Here is a 12,689-nt window from a genome sequence, read left to right as displayed (position 1 = left end):
CACTAGTAGGTAAATGTGCCTAATATGGATGGATATTCTGATATCTGATTTTTTTTACTGCCTCATTGATCTAGTTCTAGTCGGTACTTTTATAAGATACAAACACCGGGTAATGTCAATAAAGTTATTCGATTTTTACACTGAAATATTTTCAGTACCTAGCAGCCCAGATTGAAAGTTGCAGTTTTTCTAACCTGCCTCGCAAGGCACCTCTTTCCGATCGTGTTGGATTCGCATCCCATCGGTTTATAAGAGTGAAGTGTATTTGTGCTTACTAACACAAATGTACACTGGTCTTGTGCATGTCAATACAGTCGCCGAAATTGGTCAGAAAGATAGATTAGTTTTTTTATATTAGACCTTACTTATCGTTAGTGTTATTTGTATATTTTATTAAAACCAGACAGTACATTTAAGAACATATTTATTATTAAATCTATTTACATAATAAGTTACTGAAGGTACAATTGTCAGCTGCAAAATACTTAGTGTTATCACTAATCATAAAAAGTTTTAACTTAATTTAAAACTTAAAAAACAAAATTTGTCAAATTTGAACAGAAATAGCTATTATACAATGTAATTTTTATTGAATTACATTAATAATGTTATTATTAATTAAATTATAATACTTTTAAAACATTCAATTCAATTAAGTAATAATAATTAGGCCATAGTATTGTAAAATGTCACAATAATCTTAAATTAGTGAAAAATAACAAAAATAATTCTATGTTACAAAATAAAATATAAATACACCTTCACCAAAAATCCTTTTGAGTATATAAAATTGGAATGTCATTTTTCAGGTTAGTATATATAACATAAGTAATAAAAAAAAATAGTGTTACACACTACAATAAAATATTAGTGAGATTACATAATTCAGGTATAAGTGGTTATAATTTTTAAAATTTAACAAGAGAGTTAAGTCTAAGTTAATATTTGAGTCTCCACTTCAATGGCAATGTTAAATAATATAGTTAAAGCTTTAACGCACAACATGCAACTCAATTGTTGAATTTTTTGAAAATACAATAGGTAACAACTCTTTATGGACATCTTCAGATAATTCATGCCATGCACATTTACCAATCAAAGGTACTTCCTCTAAGGGAGGCCTGAAAACAACTAGCAAAGATAAGCAGCAACCATCTGCTGAAGGGTCAGCTTCAACATTAAGGAGGCCTAAAGGTCTGTGTTGAGCAACATCAGCACCAAACATCTCTACCATAAATCTTCTCAAAGTTGAGTGCATACTTTTTGCTGGATTTATCTCACATGTGGGAAAATGTAAAGTTGTTTTCTCACTCAATAATACATGTAATCTATTTGTACTTCTCTTTTTTATTAACACTATCAATCTCATCAAATCTTTTAGATGTGGAACTGGTGCTGGCAGAATATTTTTATGCCATGACACTCCAGGATGACTTTGCTTGTACAACTTTGCTTTGTCAATGAGATGCAATATATCATTTGCTCTTAGGGATATTTCTTGCAAATTGAAAATCCACTTTGCTTGTAGAGATTCTTTGTCTGCTTTTGCAGGAGTTTTGAGCTCACCTCCAATAATTTTGCCTGTTAATACAAATCTAAACCATGTGCCACCAGCTGTTTCAACAACTAATAAAGTATCGGCCCTAAAGTGCAAGCCAGTTTCTTCCAGCACTTCCCTAGCAGCAGCTTGTACAATCGTCTCACCTTTCTCCATTCTGCCTGCAGGGAGATACCATTTTCCAGCACAACTTTCTTTCGCTTCTTGCATCAAAAGCAATTCCTCTCGATCATTGATTATCACACAAGCGACAACGTATGTTACGTTGCCACCTAGCACAGGTTTAAAGTTTGAAGGTGTTGTTGGTGTTATACCTTGGGATTCAGCAACAGAATTTTGATCGGCTATGGTAAAGTCACAAAAATCATTCTCATCGCCTTCAAGGCCTTGGCCATCCAAAAGCTTAGAAATAGAAGAGTCGACTTGGCGCGACATAGTTACCTACTTTTTCTAATGAAAAAGCGTCTTAAATAATTTACAATTTACAAGGTGGTTCCGAATGTTTCCTTTAAGACAATGTTTTAATTGGTAAATAATAATTACCTTAGAACATCGCTACATTAACACTTTAATTGTTTGTGTATTTACAATTTACACGCACATTGTTACCTGTTAGTATTTTGATATTTGGGTTGATTATGTCAATTTGTCAATAATTTATGTTCGATTAGAGAAGATGTGTACTTCATTTAGATCGGCTAAGGTTTTTATAAAACAGCCTTAAGTAATTTCGTTTAATTTTATCTTTTTATTATACAATATCATATCTACATAGTTTATTTATTACAATATGTAAAAGGTAGTACTAGTATTGGCAGTTTTATACAGACCCATATGTGAAGAGACGTCATTATTTTTTTAATATTATTAATTTTACCAACTTGGTACCCCTATCATAGCGGAAAAATAATAAGTATAAACATACTATATATGTAAAGAAATTAAATCAAAGTAAAGATTAGATTATTTCAGTTTTATTACATTTCTTTTAATGATTTTGTTATTTTTCGAGTTTGATAAAATGTTTCTTCGGTTAAATGTCATTGTTGACATTTTACATAATTGTCAATTGAATTTTTAAATCATAGGAGTAAAGTCAAACTTAAACCAAAATAATAAAACAATCCGGTCTTAAAAGTAAAGTAAAGAACTAGTTTTGGGTTATAAATAACAAAATAGAAATATTGTAATGTTATGTATCTTATAGAGAGCTAAGGCTTAATAACATGACGTTAAAAAATGAAGATTATCAAGAGCATACTAAAAGGTTACGTTTCAAGAGTATAGCAAATATTCAACAATGCCCTGGTGATATCATTGACAAAAGTGGAAAAGAAATAAAAAATAAAGGTTTGCTATTATATAATGTACAATATGTTGTATGTATATTCAAATTTCATAATACAGTATAATAACATTGATTGTTATCATTTACACAGATGGAGATAAAAGTGCTTCTCTTTTTACCTTTTTGCACGTCGAACTCACAAGAGGGTATTTATTGGAACATGATGAAGAGAGATTCTCTGCGCGGAGAGAAAAAGTTTATTCTTTTATTAAAATTCCTCAAGAATTAGAAAAATTCATGGCTTATGGATTTTTCCAATGTGCAGATTCTTTGTTATTTGTTTACACATTCTTGCCTTTACGATTTGTTATGGCCTTTTGGTCATTTATTAACAGGCTTTTTAGGCAATGTTTTGGGTTAGTTCAAAACTTTGAGAAATGTTTTATACATAATATTGAAGACAATAATAAATATCTCATAGTCTATTTAATTATTTCAGATTTTATACTAGAAAAACCATACTTAAGCCAGCCGAGACTTGTGATGTCCTAAAAGGATTCATTTTATTAATATGTAGTATATTAATGTGCTACATAGACACTAATATGATGTATCACTTAGTGAAGAGTCAAAGTGTGATGAAGTTGTATATATTCTATAACATGTTGGAGGTAGGAGATAGATTGTTCTCTGCCTTTGGACAAGACACAATCGATGCTCTGTTCTGGACAGCCACTGAGCCTAGAGATAGGAAGAGAGAACATCTTGGTCTTATTCCACATTTACTTTTTGCTATGACTTATGTCTGTATCCTTTTAAATATATTGTATGCTATCCCTAATACTTCTTTTCTTGTTAGGATTTGTTGTAGTTTAATAAACTAATTATAATTTAATATCCCAACATAGTGATTGAATATGTCAATAAAAAAATTAATTTATACCTTAAACTTTAGAATCAAGAATGTGTATTAAAGTAAAGTTAATTATTTTTTAGGAAAGAAATAAAGCCACCATCATACATAATCACAATTTTTTTATAATGATTTGTGATTGAAAAAAGATAATTTCCTTATAACTATTGCAGTTCTTCACAGCTTACTAGTGTTGTTCCAAGCCACAACACTAAATGTAGCTTTTAATTCTAATAATAAAAGTCTTTTGATAATTATGATGTCAAATAATGTAAGTATTTAATTATATTTCTGGTAACAACTTGAATAAGAGATTCCAATATTTTTATCATTTAATTTAGGTTTATTATTTTCATCTCATGATCAGCGGTTAAGAAAAACAGAGAGGTAATCTGCCTGTTTTGGTTGTAATTAATCTATTTATAATTTAATCAAATTTGTATCTACCAACTTGTGTTGTAGTTGTTTTGTGGAATAAGCTCCAAAACTACTCCTGAACAGTAATATAGGCTTTAACCAAGCAGTAGAATATTTACAGATACTTTACTGACTTTATAAGTCTTCTAAAAAAAATGCAGTATGCACATTTAGCTTCATATGTTTGTTTCAGTTTGTCGAATTAAAAGGAAGCGTTTTTAAAAAATTTGACAAGAACAATCTCTTCCAAGTTTCGTGCAGTGATGTAAGAGAACGACTTCATTTATCGGTGCTGCTTTTCATAGTGGTCCTTCAGACTATGAAAGAATATATGTGGAAAGAAGAAAGGTTCTGGATATTAGCTCCCGACTGTGTGCTTGTTCTTACTTTTGAAGTCATCATTGACTGGGTGAAACATGCATTCATCACAAGGTATGGTAACATTAATATTAAATATAACATTGTAATGTAGTATTTTTATTTTAGATACATTGTATTCTCTCTAGCGGATTGGTCTATTACAAAAAATAAATTATATACAATGTGTACTTTTATATGTTATAGTGTAAGTAAAATTATGCTGAAATAAAAAGATATGCTAATCCAATAATAGAGGTCCTGGGTTCAAACCCCAGGTCGGCCATATCAGTGAAGGAATAGAGTGTGCACTTGTGTTTGTGCACTAAAATATATCCTGCGCAGCTCTCACTCTCTTCAGTATGTCTGCCGTGGCCAAATTCTGTCAAGTTTAGACAGCATTATACAATTTAATTCTAATAAAATTTATTATTTATTTATTAAAAGGTTTAATGAAGTTCCTTATGGAGTGTATAGAGAATACACAGTTAGTTTGGCGTATGATGTTGCACAGACTCGGCAGAAGTATGCATTCAGTGACCACTCGGATCTAGTTGCGCGGAGGATGGGTTTCATTCCATTGCCTCTTGGAGTTGTCATTACGAGGGTTTTAGTGCATGCGGTCAAAGTTGACGGGTGAGTTATTTCGTTTATTAAATGTAGTTTTAAAACTTATAATTCATTATTTTCGTATGGTAGAAGCATTAAGAAGAAAGTATAAAGTAAAGCATAAAGTATAAAGTAAAGTAAGAACTCAACACCGTTAACAATGAGATTCATGTATGAAGATGCCATGTGATATGTCCCTTGTGCCTGTAATTGCACTAATTTACTTTACGTTTTAATCAGATAACAAAAACTAAGCATATCCTATTCCAACTAAGAAAGTTAAAGATAAACCAATCTTAGCTTTACATATTTCATGCGACTAATAGATCTACTACATGCACAAATTATGCATAACAACAGTTCTTGTTTTATATATGTTTAATTAAATACAACACCACAGTACAGTAACAGCCTGTTAATGTCCCACTGCTGGGCTAAGGCCTCCTCTCCCTTTTGAGGAGAAGGTTGCGGAGCTTATTCCACCACTCTGCTCCAATGCGGGTTGGTAGAAAACACATGTGGCAGAATTTCAATGAAATTAGACACATGCAGGTTTCCTCACGATGTTTTCCTTCACCGTTAAGCACGAGATGAATTATAATCACAAATTAAGCACATGAAAATACAGTGGTGCTTATTTTGTGCCCGGGTTTGAACCCACGATCATCGGATAAGATTCACGCGTTCTAACCACTGGGCCATCTCGGCTTTTTTAAATACAACACTAACTTGTACTTAATTATTTAAATGTTATTCAATTTTAATTCAACTTCCAAAGAGCCGGTAACAATTTCATTCATTCATCGCCGACATTCAAAAAGAAAATTAATAACTTTTTTTTTTCTGTTATTGCTTACAGATTAGCAGCGGTGCTATTAATATTCATAGCATATTTGTGTTTAATATCAATAAGGGTGCTCGTGTCTATAGTTATACTTGGAAAAGCTTGTGATTTAATTACACAACATCAGAATGAGAAATGCGACAGTCACCACACTACACCTAAACGGTAATAAGTAATAGGATTAATTGTTAAACTACTAACAAATGTCTTTATTTTATTTTATATTTTAGATATTTTAATCTTGACTGTATTGTTGAATAACAAAAAAAAAAAATTAATAGATTGACTTGACATATAATTATTAAGCAATTATTGACATATAATTATTTTGCGGGCCGGCACGGCGGGGACGGCTAGTACAGAACATTCTTCCCGACTGTACTGACCGCCGTCGCGTTTGGACTCTACTACCACTTACCATCAGGTGGAGTAGAGTCATTTGCCACCCCGGGGCATATATAAAAAAAAAAAATTAAGTATTAATATCCAATATATTTGTTTATTATTTTATATAAAAATTAATAATGTTGCAGGGAACAAAAAGATTCAAAAGAATTTCCATATACTCAAAAGTCTCCTGAAGCTGAATCGACCGAAAAAAAGCCGGTACAGCTTAAGTTTATTATACCAGAGAATGTCATGGTGAGTGCTTATAGTGGCATCAAAGTTCTCTTAGCTATATACAAGGTTATTTGATAATACTTATAACGTCGCCCGAATATATTACTAACATAATAAGCAATTTCAATAAAAATAGACTTTCAAGTTCTCTCTACCACTTTTAATATCTGTATATAATAGTAAGTAGCTACTAACTGCGACACTTCTTCCATGCGGTGTAATTATTTTTATAGTAGTAATTCATCATATCAAATGATATACTATACTATACCTTTTCGAAACGAGCTACATTTTCTAGTATACTGGTGGTAGGGCTTTGTGCAAGCTCGTCTGGGTAGGTACCACCCACTCATCAGATATTCTACCGCAAAACGGCAATACTTGATATTGTTGTGTTCCGGTTTGAAGGGTGAGTGAGCCAGTGTAATTACAGGCACAATGGACATAAAATCTTAGTTCCCAAGGTTGGTGGCGCATTGGATATGTAAGCGATGGTTGACATTTCTTACAATGCCAATGTCTAAGGGCGTTTGGTGACCACTTACCATCAAGTGGCCCATATGCTCGTCCACCTACCTATTCTATACCTATTCTATAGTATAAGTTTTATGTATATAAGATAATTCGTTTTTTAAGTTCGACATTACGAATTTTCCCGAAATTTAATTTTGAATTTTTATTTCACGTAAATTAAGAACAATAGTAGTTATGCATGCAATGAGTCACTAGTACAGTATAATTCAGAATTAGGTTCACCTATCTGTGATAGTTTTTTGTTTTGTATTCCAGATAGAACCGCTAGTTGATGCGTCGGCTGGGGCGGCTGCCATTTTCTCAAACAGTGCAATAGACTTGAACGGAGTCTGTTATCTCAATGACAAAATGAATGTCCAAGTTAAACAGGAACCAGCGGAGTATATCGAACCGGATTTGGTAAGATGGACCATAAACATTTTTTTAATATAGTTGCCAGTTAAATGTATGTATTGCCAGTAAAATAAAGGTTTATCGGCAATAGCTTCCATGTCACGCCGATCCAAACGAGGCTAAAGTATAATTGAAAATATCCACCAGGATGTCAGCCGCAGCGCACCCGATATAAAAGCGGCGGCGGCAGTCAATGAAGATTCAGTCGAGCGTCCGCAGTCTCCGGACGCAGAAGGGCTCAAGAGGCGCGCAGAGTCCGAGCCGAACCTCGCAAAAAACGACGACCAAGAGGCTACGTAACACAATCTGACCAACAACATATTTTAGGGACCTACGTCGAGTCAGAAGTGAGCTATCGGTGCCGCGGGATCCTTTGCAAAGCTGCAGCCACACCAAACATGTGGGATATTCGTTATTTAACTGTCTCGAGTCGCTTTGGGTGTGCGCTTGCACAAGTGTTGCCACAGCTTTACAGAGGGACATTCTAAAATGATACACGGCACGGAATAAGAAGCGGTACATCTCGGTAGCGTTCTCCTCGTATATAATAATAAATTAAACTCATATACTACTTACCGTTGTTTCACGATTTGTTGCGTAAAAAATGCAAAGACCGTTAGAACAGCGGTGTCGTATCTTCTGTTGCCGAGTGCAAACAGCTTATCTTACCGGTAGCTCTAGTACCATAGACGCGTTCCACTCGTAAAATAGTCTAGTGAGAAAGATATAAAAGAAATGTTAGGCTTATAACGAATATCCGGATACAATAAAATATTAATTAACTAAATAAATATTATAAAACTCTCTATATACAAAATATTACCAAAAAAAATTTACAAGATACAAGGTTCGAGGTCATTGTTATATTGACGAAGTAAGGTTTACCTAAGCGAAATAAATATTATTAGACTTTCTATATAGGTATATAAAACTTTCTATATAGAAAGTTTTATAATGTTTATTTAGTTTAGGTAAACCTTTCTGATCAATATAAGTGACTTTGAACCTTGTATCTTGTAATATTTTTTTGGTTCAATAGAAACTTTCGTATAATATTATATTTACTAGACAATACAATATCAATTAGTACAGTTCTATCCGGACAGTTGACAACTACAAATTATTAAAAATTAAACAAAGTACAGTTTACAAAACAGGTTAAAATAAAAAGGTACATTACACGTCAGCTACATAGATTTTGGTTAGCGTCGTATGTGATGTAGTTGTCGATTTTCTTTTTATCCTTATATACCATTCATACTTTATTTTAGTAAAAATTATGATAATTTATTTTCTACATATTCATAATTGTCAATTAATTAATTCGTCCACTCCGTGATGATGGAAACGACGTAACCGCCCGCGCATGTCGAACTTGACTATTATAGCGTATATAAAAGCGATATAGTTAATAATAACAACATTATTCAATGTCAATTTAGTTGTTTGAAAAAAAATTATATATTTGAGAAATCTTGTTTCGCTAAGGTTATTTAAGAAGTACCGAAGACAATATTCGTTATAGGCTTAATATAAAAAGTGTATACGTTTATTCCAATCATATAGAAAATGCAAACAATTTAAACAAACTAATCTGCGTTTTTTTCTTTTACCATTTATGATTAATATATATTTTTGTAATACTATATTAACTTAAACACCATCGGCTTGTCTTGCCATGTTTTACTTAAAATATACGACAAAAATAGAAAATTTATGGATAATAGTTAATAATAAAGCTTAAATTATATTTGATATTTAAGAGTTATAATTTTTAGTGCTTATCGATGTTCCTTGTAAATAAATATAAAACAACACTACAAAATGTAGTAGAAGCTAAAGGAATATTGTATTATGCCTACCTACATAAATATAAGCGCGTATTAAAAAAAAGGACGCGTAAATAAAATAATAGGCTGTGGTAGTCAATCTTATAAGAATTTTCTTTTATTACGAGATGTAGGGAACCCTAATAATAAAACATACAAAATAAAAGAAGTACTAGTTTTATTACAATACAAACGTAGCTCGGATAATTGTGAAAAAATGGACACTGTTCAGATCGTATCAAAAGATTGCAAGTAAAATAAAAATATATACGGCATCACTAATACACAAAAAGTCTTCTAGAACCCTTTCTTAAAAAAAAAAACGGCACATGAGAATGATGACTAATAAATATATTTACTAAAACCAATATTTCACTATTCTAGGCCTCATCCTATTAATACTTGTTTACATAGTTTGCATTTTCTATATTTCAGACTATAAAAAGTCGATATTTTATAAATACAATAACAATTCCATGTTATTTACAATTTTAAAAATAAAAAAGCATACGATACAGTTCATAGATAAAAAAAGACAAACAAAATTAAACTAGCACAGACTTTGTTAATTGGACAGTTTTTTTTTATTACAAATATGTTGTGATGTTCGTATTTTATGTTGTTATAGTGATTTTTGTTAGATTTATTTTACGGTGTGCTAATATTAGGAAGTATTTTTGGTGTTTGATGGACAGTCATCAATTAAATTTAAATTAAAAAAAAAAACGGAGAACAGGGCGTGAGGATTTAGCCTTATCAGATCTTTATTGAAGATGATTAGCACAAAATTGGTTTGTAAAAAAAAATACATTTGACAATGTTTATAATAAGTGTTCCTATATGAAATAAATATTTAGATTAATAATTTTATATTTTTTGAGTCCTCTTTTAAAATAATTATTTTGTTAATATTATCAACTGATTTATTTAAGATGTACGTTACATAAACTATTTTGTCTTGTACATGTAAATATAAGTTTTTATTAGTTTTTTTTTTATAATATGTTTTTGTTTTTATAATTGAATATTAAATTGGCGTTCATATAAACATCTTTGCCAGTGCAAGAAATTCAGAAAAAAAAACGTGTGTTATTTTAGGTAAAGGTTAAAGTGGACCTAGATATTTCTATTAAAAGTTAAGTTTTAAATATATGTTTTTTGTTATTTTAAATTATAAAGTGTTTATTTAGGTAATGACATATTAAAAAAAATCTTAAATGCTATGTTTAGCTTAAAATGAAATCTATATCATTTGATTTTATACATAATAAAACGATTGAGAAACATTTGACAAACAATGCCGCCGTAAGTCTATGATGCCGCCGCTGGGACGCTTTAAACCGTTGCAGTAAATCCTCGTGTTTGTCGTTACAACTTACAAGCAGTGCAATAAAAATCGCTACACATGTTATTTAAAAAAAAACAGATTGAAAATTCGTTATACATACAACATTATGCAATATATGCAGACCTATTAAAGTAATGTGTACCTGTAACTATTATGTGCCTTTGGTAAATTATTTAAAGTTATGTTTTCAGATGCAGATATTGTTAATAAAATCTACATATAACATCATTAGATAAAAGTTTGATAAATCAGTTCTAAAGCGCTAATGAACGACATTTTGTAAGTGCTGTTCGCTATAAGCAAAGTTTCATTTAAAAATGTTGCTATATTTTTCATAAAGGATTTGTTGTATTAGATTTTTTTTAATAATTATACATTTAATAGATAAATTACTACTATTTTTGTTTACACAAATTAATTACAAATGATATTATTTTGTAATGAAATTAATTATACTAGTGTATTATTTATATAAAGCAAAAAGACAAATATTTTTAACATAAAATATGTACATTCTTAGGCAGCTTAATGAGTAGCCTAAGAGTCTCTTTTGAGTAAAATTTGGTTGTCCCTTAATCTTATAAAAAAATTACGAAATTATATTAAATTAGATACATCAACATAGGTTCATTAGATTGGAGTTTAGTGGTAACATACAAATGTTCCAGTTGTGGTTTATAGTTTAACTTATCAATATTAATTAATTAGGTATCCATGATCAAAACGGAGCAACATCATACGTTGCGGAACCAGATGTTATTGATTTTGCAAACATTGCAAGGTACTTATCTATTTCAATAACTGATTTCAATCGAAGAAGGAAGTAAAGATAAACAAACCTTAAATTTACATATTCCATGCGATTTGTCAATAGTTCCGCTTTATTATGCAATCTAAGCAGTTTCTGATTAATATATAAGAGTAATAATGTATGCTTATTTATAATACACTATTCCAATTAACTAAGTGTATCCACTTTAAATTTTTTTTCAAGGTTTTGATGAGAACTTCAGCGAGATTCAATACACAGTTTTTTTCGCGACTCCATAGCGAATATCATAGATTATGTAAGATCTCGACCGAGCAATATCCGTTTTCGCGCCAACTTGATGTCAAAGTTGTTTATTTGTGTTTACCTACCCCTCTTTCGTTTGGAATAGGCTATAGCGATTCTTCAGACCAATAAAATTAAACAAAATTGTATACTTTTTTGTTCACAACTTATTGTGATCACAGAAACTGGTACCTATGCCTGTTGGTATAAAAATTGCCCATTTTTCTATTGTGAAGACGCATCTTCATTAATCATATATATCATTCTACAAAATTCAATTACATTACATAGACTTAGTGCATAACGTAGAGGTTTCCATGAATGAGTCAGTTAATAAAGCACGTACCAGTTTTATTGCCATTTTTTATAGGTAAATATTTATTTGAAGTGTTTTTTAATCTAATCAATAGAAGAATATAGAGTTATAAAGGTTTTTTTTTTAATTGGATAGTAGTACGCTTAGAAAATGGATCGTTTTTAAATTAAAAATACATAATACAATCGAAATCATTATTATTTTGTTATTTATACATTTAAATTTTAATCTTTTTATGGTAATTTGTATTAGGTACCATAAATAAATATTAAGAACATGGCCTTACTTATAAATTTTGTTTAGGGGGTGATTAGTTAAATAATGACGGAAAAAACGGAAAATCATAGGTTCACTAAACAGCCGCTAAGCAACGTATATAAGTAAGGCTGTCAATATTTAATTCAGATAGGACTTCGGTAGTTGTTTTGGGCTATTGTTTTATTTTTTGGAGAATTCTAAACACTTTCGTGCGCACGTGTCACACACTTATTATACAGTACTATATTTAACACGCTACTGTTGTTCACTATGTTGCCAACTAAATAATTATTTTCAAGAAATTTACCGTGCGACTTGGCATGTTCCAAGTTTGTTCCTAGCCATAGGTC

At 30.8% G+C, this 12,689-nt stretch overlaps 4 protein-coding genes across 6 annotated transcripts in view; 2 read left to right on the top strand and 2 right to left on the bottom strand.

Moving 5' to 3' along the window:
- LOC126772258 (uncharacterized) overlaps positions 1-12,689 on the bottom strand; it is a 347,965-nt gene that overhangs the window by 17,029 nt on the left and 318,247 nt on the right. The window lies entirely within an intron of this gene.
- Positions 1-12,689, top strand: part of LOC126772183 (kelch-like protein 5) — a 343,872-nt gene that overhangs the window by 58,677 nt on the left and 272,506 nt on the right. The window lies entirely within an intron of this gene.
- LOC126772226 (8-oxo-dGDP phosphatase NUDT18) lies at positions 473-2,258 on the bottom strand. The gene has a single exon (XM_050492496.1). The coding sequence runs from the start codon at positions 1,991-1,993 to the stop codon at positions 992-994; it is 1,002 nt and encodes a 333-aa protein (XP_050348453.1). The 5' UTR covers positions 1,994-2,258; the 3' UTR covers positions 473-991.
- LOC126772184 (protein TAPT1 homolog) lies at positions 2,642-10,233 on the top strand. 3 transcript variants are annotated; one of them, XM_050492414.1, is made up of 10 exons: positions 2,642-2,908; positions 2,998-3,262; positions 3,346-3,653; positions 3,933-4,030; positions 4,370-4,608; positions 4,981-5,169; positions 6,002-6,151; positions 6,520-6,628; positions 7,397-7,540; positions 7,682-10,233. In XM_050492414.1, the coding sequence occupies exons 1-10, from the start codon at positions 2,785-2,787 to the stop codon at positions 7,832-7,834; spliced, it is 1,779 nt and encodes a 592-aa protein (XP_050348371.1). In that variant the 5' UTR covers positions 2,642-2,784; the 3' UTR covers positions 7,835-10,233. The 3 variants fall into 3 exon arrangements, with proteins under 3 accessions (XP_050348371.1, XP_050348369.1, XP_050348368.1); XM_050492412.1 differs by having other exon boundaries at positions 3,328-3,653; positions 6,520-6,622; XM_050492411.1 differs by having other exon boundaries at positions 3,328-3,653.

The sequence above is a fragment of the Nymphalis io genome, chromosome 12 (assembly GCF_905147045.1).
Source record: "Nymphalis io chromosome 12, ilAglIoxx1.1, whole genome shotgun sequence".
Lineage (NCBI taxonomy): Eukaryota > Metazoa > Arthropoda > Insecta > Lepidoptera > Nymphalidae > Nymphalis > Nymphalis io.
This window is presented reverse-complemented; position numbering and strand designations above follow the sequence as displayed.

What these genes read in the sequence shown, in the direction of transcription:
- LOC126772184 (XM_050492411.1), top strand. Translation starts at nt 2,785, where the DNA reads ATGACGTTAAAAAATGAAGATTATCAAGAGCATACTAAAAGGTTACGT. An exon ending in CTTTTTAGGCAATGTTTTGG is followed by an intron (nt 3,263 to 3,327) that starts GTTAGTTCAAAA and finishes AATATCTCATAG; the next exon opens with TCTATTTAATTATTTCAGAT. An exon ending in TTTTGCTATGACTTATGTCT is followed by an intron (nt 3,654 to 3,932) that starts GTATCCTTTTAA and finishes TAACTATTGCAG; the next exon opens with TTCTTCACAGCTTACTAGTG.
- LOC126772226 (XM_050492496.1), bottom strand. Translation starts at nt 1,993, where the DNA reads ATGTCGCGCCAAGTCGACTCTTCTATTTCTAAGCTTTTGGATGGCCAA.